The sequence below is a fragment of the Labrus bergylta genome, chromosome 24 (genome assembly GCF_963930695.1).
Source record: "Labrus bergylta chromosome 24, fLabBer1.1, whole genome shotgun sequence".
NCBI lineage: Eukaryota > Metazoa > Chordata > Actinopteri > Labriformes > Labridae > Labrus > Labrus bergylta.
The window spans coordinates 7,158,011-7,173,415 of NC_089218.1; the positions used below are offsets into that span (position 1 = coordinate 7,158,011).

Sequence of the window (15,405 nt, forward strand, 5' to 3'; positions counted from 1 at the left end):
GCCCTTTTGTGAAGGTGTCTTTACAGTCGGACGCCCCCCCGAGGGGAGGAGCGTCCAACTTAGACAATGAACGCGCTCCGCGAGGAATCGGAGAGCGGGAGGGACTATTTTTATCCGCCCTCGCCTCCCACCTTCACTTACAACCCAAGCATGAAATGACCATAATATCAAAACGCAACCGTTTTATTCCAGTCCAGCAGGCAGATTTCCGCCAATTGGAACTTTTCTGGAAGATAATGACCCCGCCGGTTCCTGCCTCCGACGAGCATCGGCGACCGTCCCGGTTATGGAGGACGGCGCTCCTTCCTGCAGGTTGAGGCTTTAACGGCCCTTTGGTTGGGAAGGGGCTGAGGCTTAATTTGTGCGTTTGAGCGTGGCCAGGGGAAGTGACTTCATGTCCAGCCGGTGAGGAGTGAGGGGCTGGAAAAGAGACCGGTTCACTGTGAGATTCGTAGAGGCCTCTCAGACAGCGTCCCGGCCCCGTATCCCGCCTCTCAAGCTCGTCGCTTTAGAAAAAAAAAAAAAAAAAACGACTGAAGGTAAGTCGCTTTTCCCGTCTTCTGACGACTCAAAAGTGCTTTTACACACTGACGGTAGAGGTCGTTATGTAGTATCATCATCATAGTACACATCGAACATGTTGCCCAGCTGGGGATCGAACCCTCAACCGTCCAGTTGAGAGCGGACTCTACCCACTGAGCCACAGCCGCCCTACAGGTGGCTGATAAACCAATGAGATGAAGCCAAATTTTTGTCTAAAACACATGCGCCTCATGATGAATACCACAAAGTCGACAAGCGTTTGTTTCATGCAACAATGTAAAATGCCATTTTTGTAATGACTTGACATATTCCGTCTTCCTCGAGCAACAATGTCGAGCTCGACTTGCCGTTAGGGGTTGCGACTGATGGCTCTAATTATCGTCTTAACTGGCTCATTAATCTCTCGTTTTGTCACAAAATGACTCCTCGGGTGTCATTTTTTTTTTTGTTAAACTCCTTGTTTCATCTGCCTGACACAGTCTGAGATTTTTGAATTCAGTGTTTTATGATGTTTGATGAAGAAGAGATGCAAAAAGCTCAAACCTGAGCAGCTGAAATATTCGGGAATATCAATGAAACATTCGATAAACCAAAAGAGAGAAGGTCATCTTCTTTGGAAAGTAGGTGCAGGAAAATTCTTCGATGTTAGGATAACGACACGAATCAGAATAAATTCACAGAAATGGAAGATTGCATTATGGCTCTGACTCAACGTTTATATGTCTATCTGCTGTTCTTTAAGTTTGACGCTTTACCAGTTTAGGCAAATTGTCCCTTCTGAATTCTAAATAAATCTAAAAAGATGTACTTTCCTGTAATGGAGAGATAGGACGGAGAGTGGATAGAGTCAGAAATCAGAGAGAGAGAAAGAGTGTGGAAGTTTTAGGTCGCTGAACATGAACTAAATGGACTTTTGGGCGCCGGTTTCTCCTCCGTTTAACGCCAGCGTGCGACACTGTCACTTTTGTTCCACATGAGATCAGTGCGATGTCAGACGTGACCAAACGAAAGCTGGTGTTAACGGCCCTAACTGGACTTTATACATGCTGTGCGTACACAGATGGAAACTCTAAATGAAATGGTCATTGCAGAGGAATGGCGAGAACTTTTTCACAAGTCGAGGACGTTGCTGTTGCTGGAATGGTGCGTTTTTAAAAGTTCTGTTATACCTGCCTACATGTGGACTAGGGCTGTGCTCCAAAAAACAAAAAACGGCAACATATCGTAATGTGCTCCTTGCAAATACATGTATGGACGCAGATGTTACAGACTCCATGTAACAGTAAAGCTGTGCAGACCTGTGGTTCAGTTCACTATAACACCTTAACCACAGCTCTGGGATGAACATATTTCATGTTTTTGCAGGATCTCTGAGGACCTGGAGTGAAGTGTTTGAAGTTGTACGATCTGCTGTTATTCTCAACAATAAAGATCAGCGGTTGTAGGGAATTCTGCGTCGGACGTGGTCGTTCGGGTTGTGGGAAATACCCAGCTCTAGTGTGGACTGGGCCTGATTACACTTTATCTGACAGCATCAGAATAGTGAAATGAAAACATGGCCCTTATACTCAGGCCTGTATCTTAAAAGTCAAACGATCTCATGCACTGTGATAAAATTGTATTTTTTCAGCCTTGACTGAAAGTGTCGCATTTCTTCTTCTTTGTAAAAATTCACAGGAACCTTTGATGAACTCCAGCATCCTGTGGCGGTACACACAGCGACGCAGACAGATCGCTCCTCTCTCCCGGCTCAATACAGACCATGACTGAAGCCAGAGCTCTGTGGTGGAGGTGAGAAACACAGAAGTCCCACTGATGACTTATTTATTATGTGTGCTGTGGCATCTTCACCTTTACTTGGTCTTATATCTATTATTTTTTTTAATTAAGGTAAAAACAGCAGGGACATGAGGCTCTTCTTTCCCTGAGAAATAATTGCTGTCCTTTGCCTTTGTAGGTCAGCTTCATTTGTCCGCTGTCTTTTCCCCCCGGATCCCCAGCAGGGTAGCTACATTTGCAGCCTGCAGATGACAGAATAGTGCCGCAGCCACTTACCGACATGTGTGTGAGTGTGTGTGTGTGTGTGTGTGTGTGTGTGTGTGAGGAAGACAGTGCAGGAGCTAACAATTGAAACTCCTGTGGTGATGGGGAAGTAAAAAAAACAGAAGCAGAATAATCAAGTAGATGACTCCCGGGGAGACATCTGAACCGAGCAGAAAAACAAACAAGAGGAAAGAAAAGGGAGAAAATGTTTGTCCTTCAGTGGAGCCGTTGGACCGCGGCTGGCAGAGCTCCCTCGTGTCGACGCACACAAACAAAACACTCGCCATAAAATACCTTCTGAGGGGCTGATAGTTTGCACAATCTATTGGTTCAGAATCAAGGCTGAGCTGTTCTCTTGATAATGTGGAGCACAAGGAAAAGAATATGTTTGTTTCTAGAGGGAGACATGAAGCCACTAAGAAAAAGAGTTTAAACCACGTCCATGGATTGGGTTGTGGGTTTTCACTCTTTTGATGTCATAAAAATGCCAATAAAATAAAAAAAAAAGAGTTCACACGGCTCTGGTGAATAACTGCTCGTACCTTGCTGCTGGGGCAGGTTTTGGCTCTGAGGGCAGTTAAAGGACAGCGGGTTGACAGGGGGTCTGTAGTGGTGCTGCTGCTGCTGCTGCTGGTTGGAGCAGTGGGGGTGATGGGCTGAAGAGCAGTAACACGTAGACATCTGGAAGAGAGGCGCAACACAAACTCAAGGACACACAGCAGGTCCCATTTGAATGTACTTCCCAACAACAGGAGGACTAAAGGATTCGTCATGGAGCGTGTTTTTTGGACTTCCTACCTGCTGGAGCGGCTGCTGGATGTACGTGTGCTGCTGGATCAGCTGTTGGTTCAGCGTTGGCCCGGGGAACGCAGCAGGACCCGGGGTTGAGCTGGGGTACCCGTGACCAGGGCCGGGGGGCTGCAGAGAGACGTGCTGACCTTGAAGGACCCCTGGGTGTCCTCCCGACGGCCCCGCCATCATGTAGCTCGCAACCTGCTGCTGATGATGCTGCTGCTGCTGCTGCTGCTGCTGGGGGTGAGGGGGAGCGCCCTGCAGCACCACGGGGGAAGGGTGGTGGTGGTGGTGGTGGTGGTAGGTGGGGAAGTGGCGGGCGTCCGGAGCTGGAGCGCCACTCTCGGTGGGTGGCTGCTGCGCCAGAGTCATGTGACTGAACTGGGCGTTTAGGGCGTCAGACTGAAGAAGGGAAAGAAATAAGCGACAGTCAGAGGCGAGGTCATGCTGCATTTTAATCACTAAATCTGCTCGATACAGTTCATCCACAGGGGAGATGATTTCTAAGCTAAGTGCGGAATCAAAGACTTCATTGACTTTCACTTGAGGGTTTAAAGAAACGCAAGGCGGGGGTCAAATTGGACCGAGGCCTGCAGAGAGCAGCAGAGCGGGGAAAGTAAACTATTTCTCTGCACCATCACTTGCATGCCAGTTCGGGTCATTCCTGACATGTTGTTGGAAAAGTAGTGTTTTTAGTCATGGATTATTCAGCGCCAACATCTGGTGATGAATTAAATATTAATGGAACTTTCCAACAGGCGTAATTAGTCGCAGAGGCATGTATTTCACTGAAACCAGGTCAGAAATGAGGTTAAGTGAATGCATGATCTATATATGAGGTTGAGCGGGCGCTGGCTGGATTTAGATCCACCTTTCAGTCAGGAAGAAAAAATGGAATGCTATATTTTAGAGGGTATAAAAAGGTCAGGTTTGAAGTTGTTAAAGGAGGAGATTACGCTGTGCTCGGGGTTCGATATCGTCCAATTTTTTTATCCAACGACTAAATTGACTGCCAAGCGAACTCAAGATTTTAAAATAAGGAGAGAAAACTGCAGGTGGAATAAAAAAAAATGAAGGAAAAGTGAAGCTTAAACTTTATATGTGTTGAAACAAAGCTTTAAATTGAGTTAGTATAAGACTCTGATAAGGCTCAGAACTTTATTTTAAGTTTGGACATCTTTCTCAGCGCTAATAAAAAGACGTCTGTAATAAACGCTTAATGAGCCAGAGAGGGAGTCATCATTAAAATGCAAGAAAGTAGTTCTGTACCACAGTGTACTGTTGGTTAGGACAGACGGGCAGGAACTGAGAAGGAGGAAGAGGAGGAGGAAGATGGTGGTACGAGACCGTTGGGTTGTGGACAGGCTCACAGGACAGCTGGAGAGGAGCACAGAACGGCTGAGGAGGGAAAGGAAAGAAGAAAATGGGCAGAGGGGGGAAAGGAGATGAGACTGGAGGATCTGCAGGATGCTTGTAAAAAAAAAAAGGTTGGAGTACCAATTGACCATTTGCAAAACCCCCACCTTCCTCATTGACACCGAGTTTACAATTAGCAACTTTGAGTATTTTATTTGCAGCAGCTCAAGGCCAATCATTTGACATCTATTTAAACAAGAGGTTAACATTAAATTAAAAATAATTGACCGTTGAAATACTTCGTAACCTCATTTTGGAAAGAAGGGGAAGAAAGACGGCCTCTCGTTCACAGCAGCTAAAGGGCGTAGCCAACAAGCTAAAAAGCTAACACAGAGATAGAATCGGGGAGAATCGTATTGATGTGTGAGCCAGTTCGCTTGCCAGCTTCCATCGCTGCAACACCTGTTTTTGGTTTGCCATTTGTTTTGAAAAACGGCCCTTAAAATCGCCAAACAAACAAAAAAATAAAAAACTTTCCACACCTGGATTGGAATTTAGTAGGAGGACATACTGGATGCTGCATGGCTGTCAGAGAAGCCAGCATGTTTCCTTAATGTCTGATCTTATAGTTTATGATTTCATTCAGTAGATATCTTACATATTGCTCCTTTAATATTTAGAAACTTTCACTTTGCTATTGTTGGTTTGTAATAATCGGTTCCAAAATAAAGCAGAGAATAATAAGTTTGTGTCAGGCCTTCTAGTTTGTCTCATGGTTGCTTAAAAGTGTTGGTGGGAGGGGTTTATCAAATGGTCAGGTTAGTGAAGCTCCTCCCATTTCAACACTACAGGTTAGTAAAGGTTAGGAGGAGCGAAACAGACATGTAGCGTTAAAGAAAACGGTTCATGCTGACAGTTAAAGCCACGCCCACTGACCTGGGAGTGGAGGTGATTGGTTTGCTGTTGCTGGGTGGGGGCAGGGATTGGCTGCTGTGGGGTTTTCCCCTGCTGTGGGTTCCTGCCAGCTGCAGGGGTGACGGCAGCCGGGTTATAAACAACAGCGCTGCCATCGGGGTGGATAAAAGGCTTTCCTGTAAGAGGGAGAGAGAGAGAGAGAGAGAGAGTGATGTGGATTCACAAATACTAATAATTCAGAATCAAACAAAAGGAAGCACTCAGAAACAGCCAAACATGGTCCATGAGAGGAGAGTCAACAAGAAATTAACAACCTTGGCAGCATTTGAAGTTCAGTCTGCAACCCAAAAGTGCAAAAACTGTGAGTCGGGCCGATGATGAATATTTACAGATTCTTCCCATCTGTTCCATGCATTTTGATCAGCATGCTTTTTGGTCTGACTACTAATTTCACGGACAAACCGACTGCGGCCCTAATCCAGCCTGTAATTCTGTACCCAGGTCGTGAATATTCATCAGAAGCAAAAAAAAAAAAGATAATTACAAGACGGGAAGATTTATTTTGGGAGAGAATTGCTTTGATTTAATTTGGTTGCTTGAGATTGGGTCACCACCCTTTTGGAGAGAAGAATCTTGTGCCTTCTGATTTAGCAAAAATCTAATGTTTTTTTTTTTTTTTTTTTAAATACCTGTGTGTGGGTTGACCAGAACGCTGCCAGGTGGTATCCCTGAGGCTTCCAGCGGCAACACATAGTAGCTGGTTGCGTCGGCGGCTGACGGCGGCTGGGAAGGGATGCTCTTGATCATCTCAGGGTGTCCGTGGCCTCTGGTGTCGCCCGGCGGGAGGATTAAAGGCGCGTTGGGTATGTTGGACCAGGATGAGCCTGGGAGTGGGAGGGGCAGCTGGGGACGGGACAGCGAGCTGGACGAGGAGCCGACGCTACTGCACGATTCTGAACCTGAGGACACAAACAAGGGCGCCTGTCATTTCCTTCCTACTCGGAAAACAAATGACAGATTAAGACCATGACTTTTGACCATAAAGTGAAACATTGTGTCTAGAACTTTTCACTTGAGATGACTGGATGATTCGGCCCCCATCGCAGCCACACTAAAAGCTCCTGTTTTTTTTTTCTCCAGGTAGAAATGGTGTGCAGCCTTTTACAAGGAAAAGGTTATTTTGGGGGGGCTTAAGGAGAAGGGCGACCGCAGGAGTACTCGGCAGCGCAGGGCGAGATGTCCCCTCGAGTTATTCTCCCAAAAAACACAAAGTGAGGGCAGCCGGGGCGCCTCGTAAACAGCTTTAAAAAAATAAGAAAGGAAACTGCTCAGGCAAAGAATGCTGCTGCTGCTGTGAGAAAAGAACAAACAGGAGATTGGCAACAAAAAAAGAAAAAAAATGCCAGATGGGAAACAGTGGCAGAGAATGGAACGGAGAGCAGAGGATTTCTCGCCGAGATAAAGACGACAAACCCGCAGAGGAGAACACACTGGAGTTTGCAAATGTATCCTAACACCTGCAATGTGGGAGCAGTTCTGACTTCATCCAGGTGGTTAGACAAGAACTCATCATTGTGAGGTTTTCTCCTACGGTGATTCGTTTGGACATCTTTCAGGGCGGCCCACTGACTTTTTGACCAAAAGACACAATTTGTTCTGATACGACTCGAGGTGTCTCGGCTGCCTGAGGATATTATTTGAAGCTCAGTATGTGGAGTGTCTATTTTTGTTCCTTTTTTACTGTCTAATTAGTGGATCTTTTCCACTTCATGCTGCGACAGAGGGTGTTTTCGTCTTCCCTGTCTGGCTGAATAAATTACCTGCTTGGTTCCAAGTAAAAGAAAAACTCCTCTGTCTACATCCACAGTTCACCTGTGTCATTTCCTCCGCCTCGTTTAGAGCCATCAGTCACAGAGAGAGCTGAATATGATCCAAATTGATGCAAGAACTGTTCACTCAACATGTTTGAATTGTAGAATACTGAACTTAAACGCCTTTAAGAGCAATTTTTCTTGTGTTTCAGACTGCATTACTCACGTGAATCAAATATTTTCAGAGTAAACATTGTTTGACAGCTGTTCTAACCCGAGCCGCACTTCCTGTTTCTGCTCCGTCATACCTGTTTTGGAGAGCCTCCCGGTGCTCTTGCTGCTGGCCGTGCTGTCCCCTCGAACCAGGCCGGGGGAGATGCCACTGAAGCTGCTGGCCTTGGTCATGGCGGGCCGCGGGGCGAGTCGGTTGGAGCTGTCCGAGCTGTCAGTGCTGCTCCACGGCCGAGGCTCGCCGTGCCGAGGCAGCGTCTCGGTCTCGGAGCTGCTCTGCCGGCTGGCGCCTGAACGACCGGCCCGTAGCCTGCGCAGGAGGAGAGGATTTTGAATGTGTTTTAAAATGCTAATCTGTATCTTTATCTCAAATGATCAAAATCTTGTCCACAACTTAATGCATGAAAGCATCTTCATATTGAGCATGGAAGCAACTTTCACTTATCGTCATGAAATCATTCAGTCCATAAAACACGCCAAACGTGACAGAGGTTTCTACAAAGTATGTGCAGAATTCTCCTCTTCTTTAAAACAAACAGACCTGGTATTAAAAGTGTTTTTTTTTTTGTTTTTTTTTTAACTTGCATTAAAATATTACAATTTTGTGTTTCTCCAAAGCTCTTAAATGTACAGGATGTCAGAAGGGGCTGCTAGCTGAGCTGCTGGTAAAGCTGTTAGCTAGGTTTTTGAGATAGTCTTCCAAATATCAAGTCAAAAACCTGTCGTTCTCCAATGCTTTTTGGTTGTGTTCAGGGGCTGCGCACTGAGCTGTCGCTAACATAAGCCGGCTTTTTTTTCCTCCCCTCTTCACCTCCAGATGTCCCGTGACTGAAACCTACTGGTTTAACTTAAATACCTAGACTGTGATGGTGACATGACAATATGTGATAAGCGATGGCAAATTTGCAACAAGACGCGGAAACACAGGATCAAAGCGGAAACCCTCATTCTAGTGTTGGCGCTCATTTGTTTTGTTCAGCTCTAAATGTGTCATCAACGATTCCTTCCGGATCACAATGCTGAGATTTTGCAAGCTCTGATGCAAAAAGAGCAACATTTTCTTCATATAATTCTGTGGCAATAGGGTGGTTAATCGGGGAGAACACAAAAAAGCAGATGCCTGCATTAAAAAATATGGACGCATTTGCATATTTCACAGCCTCTAGATTACTCAAATGTTGACATCCTAATCGTGGCCTCAAGTCATCCTGTAAGAGCAAACAGTATGTTGCTGCATTCTTCTGCCCTTGATCAATAAAAGATGACATTTCCAAATAAAAATAAATAAATAAAAAAAAGCTTTCATGCTTAATTGGCAGGCTTTGGGTCCGACTAGGCCGTCCCACACGAGGACGCCTGGGCAGAAAATCCTATTTAACACGAGCTTTTCCTGAGCAGCGAAAAAACAAATCCTCAGATCAGCACTCCCCGCTCCTGAGCGAGCCGATTAAGGCAGACGGCGATTCAAAGGGTTTCCTCTGCCTGCGGTTTTTTCGGCCGCTGAATGAGCTGAATGATGTGTGACGGGAGGAGAGGAGGAGGAGGAGGAGGAGATGGAGGGAGGAGGGGGGATTGGACCTACCTGAACATTTGCCGCCTCTGTTGGGTGTTCATGCATGCGTCTTCATCCTGAGCACTGAGGGGGAGGGTGTGGGAGAGAGAGAGGTGTTACAGAACAGGCTAACAAAATGAGATATCCGACATTTTAAGACATGAGCAGAGAGGAGAGGACTCTAATTGCTGCTCTGAGAGGAAAATTATAAAAGTGGATTGTACATCATTTGAAGTGGACGCTATCTGAAGAGCTTCAGTTCCACTTAAAAAAGGACAAAACGGGGTCGGACTCCGGCCAATTAACAGACAATTCATCATGTATCCTGGATACTGCTTTTAATTACACAATGAGAGGTGGAGCACAGTCGCTGGTTATGTGAAGAAGTGTAACATTTATGACTCACCTTCTGTCTAGGATGAAGTGATCTCCCTGTGGGGGGAAATTAAAGTTACAGTCAGTTGTGTTTCTTTTCATTTTCAGTCACTCAGCGCTCATTTAAAACCATTGTTTACTCTTAAGATTCAATCATTTATTTGTTCTCATTAATTAAGACTTTGCTATACCTGCTTGCACTTGTAAGTGTGAATCTGACATTAATAAGAAAAGGCTCCAAACGGGAGCAACTCCGTTTAAAAATAAAAATCATAAATCCAGAAGTGGTAATTGGTAGCAAGAAAATCCACTGAATTTGCACATGAATAGAAACGACAAAGATTTGTGCAACACGGCCCCCACCCCCCCATCCCCGCCCACACAAACAGCTCTCACATCATGTGCAAATATCCTTTCTCTGGCTCGCTGGTACTCCTCCTCCCTCTCCTCCATCGATTTGCTCCTCTTGTCAGCTTTCAAACGCATTCGGGCCTGGCAAGGACACACACACACACACACACACGCTTCTTTAGCAGCAATGTCAGGGACGCCAGATTGTCCCACTCTTACCAACATGTCAGGAATGAAAGTGACAGCTTGGTGAAGAAGAGAGAGAGAGAGAGATAGATAGAGAGAGAAAAAAAACACCTACCGAGCTGTCTTCGCGATCAAAGCTGGAGTTGTCACGTTTGAGAATGTAGCGTTTCTGAAAGTCGTCCGCCCTGTCATCCTTGATGTGCTCGGAGAATTTCTGATCGGGTCTGTCGGGCGGGGGAATTCACAGGAGTGTTTTAGTGGCAGCTTAATTTCAGGCAGATGCTGACAGCAACATATGTTAAAAACTACTAGCAGGGAGGGGAGGCAACTTATCTGTACCCGACTGATTGCGACGGCTTTTTGCAGCGGAAAATACACCACAAATTAACAATAAAATGGTCGTGTAGTATGATGAGATTGTTAGGTTCCCTTCCTCAACACTCACTGAAGTTGTCGCACTTGATATCTCAAAGGGAAACAACAAAGCAGCTCATCATTAAGACGACACGTGTAAGACATTCTCCTTTAAACAGGCCTGCAGGAGGGGCTGTGAGCTGAGCTGCCACTAATTCAATAAGCTCAGTTTTTAGGCTAGCTTAGTATTGTCTCAGTTAATCTTTCAAGATGTTTTAAATAAAATCCAGAGTTCTCCATCTCCAAAAAAGAAAAAAAAAAAAAAGGACCTTGTATTCAAAGTGAAAACTTCAAAAATGTGTTTCTCTAGCGCTCTTTAATGGACAGGATGTCAAGAGGGGCTGCAAGCTGAGCTGCTGTGAAATACATTTAGTTTTTTTATTGCTCAGATCTGTGATTATTAAGATTTTTAACATTAAAACTAAGCTGACTAAAGCTATTTCATGACAAGAATGTGCTTTTTGGTGTTGCTTCTGGGGCTGCGCTCTGAGCTGTCATTTGCTCTTTTACATCCAGAAGTCCCATTACTAAATGTAGTGCCAATCAGATCATCAGGTGGAGGTCTTTAAGCCAGACCCAGAGTTAAATCAAAGTCCGGTGAGGGGTCTTTAGTTACTGAAGTCCCTCCTCTCTGGAACAAACTTCCTGATTACCTGAGGTCCATCTCAACTGTCTCGACTTTTAAAGCAAAATTCAAAAACCTATCTATTCTCCCAAGCAGGAGAACTCTGTAGAGCACACCTTGCCTTGTAAGGAAATGTGCTTTACATAACATTGCTATTGCAACTTTGAATTAGATGCTAAGATCTAAATTGATAATGACATGGCAAAGCTGAGATTGCTTTTTTTAGCTTTTAGACTTTCAAGCAAAAAAACAAATAAACATGAAGTTTGAAAGAAGAAGGGGCTCACATTCTAGTGTTGGTGGTTTTGTTGATCACCACTGACTTCCCACTGGGGTCCACATTGTGGTCCATGCCAAAGTAGGCAGCCACTCGGTGTAACAGCATCCTGTGGTAGGACGTCATGGGTGGGAACTTTCGCTCTTGGCTTCTAGAAGGGAGAAGCAGAACATTTAACTCTCTGTAATTCCACATATGGGTGTCGTGATTAAAACTCAATATTTCCAAAGGCATTACAAGCAGAGTAGTAACAACAACTCAAAGCCGGTTTCTTTTGAATAAATGATGCATTACATTTAAACAGGAGCTCTAACAGCTGGCACTCTTAATTGTGTAACATCACTCACAGCCCATCTGAAGGATGTACACATCATTTGTGCTCACATATTCAAGCTAAACACCATCAACTCAAAGACATGCCTTAACTTGATGGAGGCATTCAGCACAGGTTTACCAATTATAAAAAATTCACCTTCTTTAATTTGTGTTACACATATGCTCAAACAGGTGAATATATTCTTACTCATTATTGCCGATGAAGTCCAAGATGTCTTGTTCCAACTTCAGCAGCATGATTCGATCCCTGAAAAGAAATCACCATCGCGTCATAAATCAGCCTTTCACTCCTCAGGGAGACACATCCTCAATCAGTCAGAGTACTAAGAAGATGTTTAGCATAGCAGTATCTGGTTTGGCTACTACACTGTACACTAGACACTCAACACTGTAGCAAGCAAGCGAACCACTAACACATCATCCTGCAAGTAACCAGTAGTAGTAATATTATTTATGCAGATATCTAGAGGTAAACATGAAGGGAAAGCTGAAATCATGGCGTGCATTGTTTATCTACTTGTCTACATCTTTTTAAACTGGCTTATTCAGTCTGATCATTCTCCACCCGTTCTCATAACTCCTTTTACATCCTGTACATTTGTGTTTTTAATGTTAAATTGTTGTTTTTATCTCTGCTCTGTAAGGTGACCTTGAGAGTTTTGAAAGGCGCCTTTAAATAAAATGTATTATTATTATTATTATTTGTTTGGATTAGGAAAAAACAATCCAAAACTAGATGAACGTTTTGTGCAGCGGCTGACTTTTTCTTTTTGTGAAATCTTTCAGGATAGTGTTTGTTCAACAACCTTCTGAGAGTTCGTTTGAGAAGAGCCCTGCGTTGTCTCTTTTTGAGATTCCAAGTGGAGATGGGACAGATCCGATCTCACATCTGTATCAGGTCCGATATTGACGTAATTAAGGTGGCGGTTGTATCGGACGGATGGCGCAGATTCCCGTCAACCATCAAGAAAGGCCGGTGGGCACTTTAAACATTCTCAGCTCGCACAGCCCTCTCACTTTGAAGACATTCAGACTGAATTGCAAGAGCCCCACAAATGGTCTCCATGACAACGTTCAAACGAGATGGAACAGCTGCTCGCAAAAAAGCACAATTCTTAAATTTCAGTTCGAAAGGTTTAATTTGAAAACCTCACAGTTGTTGCTGCTTCCTGTTTGCATGTGAAGCCAGCGGAAAAAAGTTCAAATACATTTTTATTTATTTCTGTTTTTTGTTGCTCTTTCAAAAAAAAAAAAAAAACTACAGCTTTGTGTAGCCTCACACATAAAATCAACAGCAACGATAACATTGTTAATTATGACAGGGAAAATGATCAGAATCAGTACTAGTGATGGTACACATGTAACTCCAATGGTACGGTAATACATGAGGCCCAAGCTGCGGCTAGGAAGAGGCTACTGCTAGATAGTCGAACAGAGCTGGCTAACAAGCTAGCAATGCCGTCGTAAGTGGGACAATCTACCTTTGACAGACTGCAGGGACTTCTGGGTCAAAATTGGAAATGTTTAAGATTAAGATCCAGGCGTTGAAACTGTAATTCTCTTCTTTTTTTTTTTTTTTTAATCAGGTAGTCAAATGTGTGTTTGTGTGTGTGTGTGTGTGTTCAGCCTACCTGGGGTTGCCCTTCAATGTGTTGACCAGGAACTCATGGAGATCTATACCAGTTGAATCCGTGTAGTCTTGACTGGAATCTAACCAAAAAAGGGAAAGAAAACCATCACTGACATTAGCTGCATGAAACCTTGTTTTTTTTTTTTCCCCCCGTGCCTTTATTGGAGATATAGGACAGTGGATAGAGTCGGAAATCAGAGAGAAAGAGAGAGAGAGAGAGAGCGAGAGTAGGGGATATCATGCAGGAAAGGAGCCACAGGTGGGATTTGAACCTGGGCCGCCCTACAATTCACTTAGCAGACGCTTTTATCCAAAGCGACGTACATCAGAGAGTAAGTACAACACAAGCAAGGATCGAGAAAAAAAGGAACAATGTCAGTAAGAGCAAACGATCAGCTTTGAGTCTGATTGGACACACAGGTGCTGACAGGAAGTGACCAGAGGCAAAGCACAACATTAAGGGCAGTTCTTGAGAGCTCTAATCAGTATAAAAACCATCTTATAAGTCGTCGTTATCAAACAAAAACAATAATATCATCAATAATATGGAGACCATCATCATTAAGTTAGTAGGTATTCATGAAAGAGCTGGGTCTTTAGCTTTTTCTTAAAGGTGCAGAGGGACTCTGCAGATCACATGGAGTTTGGAAGTTCATTCCACCACCGGGGGGCGACAGAGGAGAAGAGTCTAGTCAGCGTCTCAGGACCCTGACTAAACCACTGAGCCACCAGTGCCCCTCATCGAACCTTCTTTATAATCATCACAATGTGGGGAAGGAAATTGGAGTGTTCCATCCTGATAACTCCCAGAATGCATCACAACCAGTAGGTAAAATGTATGCCATGAATATGAATAAGCCTGTTTATGAAGAAAGATTTGGAAAAGTCAGACTCGTAATCTAAAGAGAAACCTCGACAGCGTTGTGAAACAATCCCACTCAGTGGTTTCTAGCAGTGTGACCAATGAGGGGAATCTGGCAGCGAGTATCAGCAGCAGCGAGTTCTGCCAGCTGAGCCACTTAAAGAAATAAAGAAGTGGTCGGGGGAACGGAGTCGACACTGAAGAAAAACTCGTTCCTGAGCGCCAACAAAAGGATGGGACCCATCAGTGGGAGTCAGGGGACATCGGAGAGAGAGAGAGAGAGAGAGAGAGGCCAACCCCCACCCACCCCCCCCCCCCCAATCTTTCTCAGTGGGTGTCTGGTTTCTATAATTGGAGGCTGCCTCATCAGTGGTGTTGCTCCACAGAGGGAAGCAGACACCTTTACGCGCCCGTGGGAATCCGAATAATTGCTTAACACCTTGAGCTTGTCGCAATTAACTGAATCACGCCAATTATCGGCACATAATGAGATATCATTTAGAGCGGAGGAGTGCTTTTGGACAAACCGGAGGGCAGAGAAAATGTTTAGGATCGGATGAACCGGTGACATAGTAAAGGATATAATTATTAGAGGGCTGTAATTTAGCCGAGTGACATGGATTGTGTGATGAGTATCATTATAGCGTTTGGCTTCCTTTTCAATACTTCTTCTTCTTCTGTGCCGTCAAAAGGAGGTTGGAGACATCCATATGTACCTATAATATCCGCCACGGGTAATTATAGATGAGCATACATTATCATTCCCATCTTTCTATTTATAAATGCCAATTTTTTTTTGGATGATAAAAAGCATCTTTTGAATTTTCCTTTTTAGGATGAGCTATGTTTCTCAATGAGGCCCCAGATGTTCACCATGTAAAGAAAGCTGAGTTGTTAATGGGAATTTTCCAGTCAGGTGTTCTCACCTTAGGATCTCACCAAAAGTGAGAACATTTTTAGAAATATATTCACAGAGGGGCAACAGCCAGGGTTCAGGATGTATTTAAATAACTACAAATCAGAGGAAAAGGAGGATATATTCAAGGAATAAAGCATGAATACTACAATTTAAAAAATTTTTTAAAAAAAGAGCTTCCAAATGGAGG

At 44.3% G+C, this 15,405-nt stretch overlaps 1 protein-coding gene across 10 annotated transcripts in view; it reads right to left on the reverse strand.

The window, feature by feature from the left end:
• Nucleotides 1–15,405, reverse strand: part of LOC110001469 (R3H domain-containing protein 1) — a 45,136-nt gene that overhangs the window by 10,252 nt on the left and 19,479 nt on the right. For 9 of the 10 annotated variants that reach the window (XR_010665537.1, XR_010665536.1, XR_010665535.1 and 6 more), the window contains 13 exons: nt 13,439–13,517; nt 11,995–12,054; nt 11,482–11,622; nt 10,271–10,379; nt 10,015–10,110; nt 9,650–9,675; nt 9,274–9,327; nt 7,769–8,001; nt 6,339–6,608; nt 5,671–5,825; nt 4,648–4,776; nt 3,385–3,780; nt 3,129–3,267 (listed from right to left, as the gene is read on the reverse strand). Coding sequence is in view for 7 of the 10 variants with exons in the window: in XM_065951986.1 (XP_065808058.1) it covers nt 3,129–3,267; nt 3,385–3,780; nt 4,648–4,776; nt 5,671–5,825; nt 6,339–6,608; nt 7,769–8,001; nt 9,274–9,327; nt 9,650–9,675; nt 10,015–10,110; nt 10,271–10,379; nt 11,482–11,622; nt 11,995–12,054; nt 13,439–13,517 (1,887 nt within the window). In the remaining 3 variants the exon portion in view is untranslated. The remainder of the gene's footprint in view (nt 1–3,128; nt 3,268–3,384; nt 3,781–4,647; nt 4,777–5,670; nt 5,826–6,338; nt 6,609–7,768; nt 8,002–9,273; nt 9,328–9,649; nt 9,676–10,014; nt 10,111–10,270; nt 10,380–11,481; nt 11,623–11,994; nt 12,055–13,438; nt 13,518–15,405) is intronic. The other variant, XM_065951990.1, reaches the window with a different exon arrangement.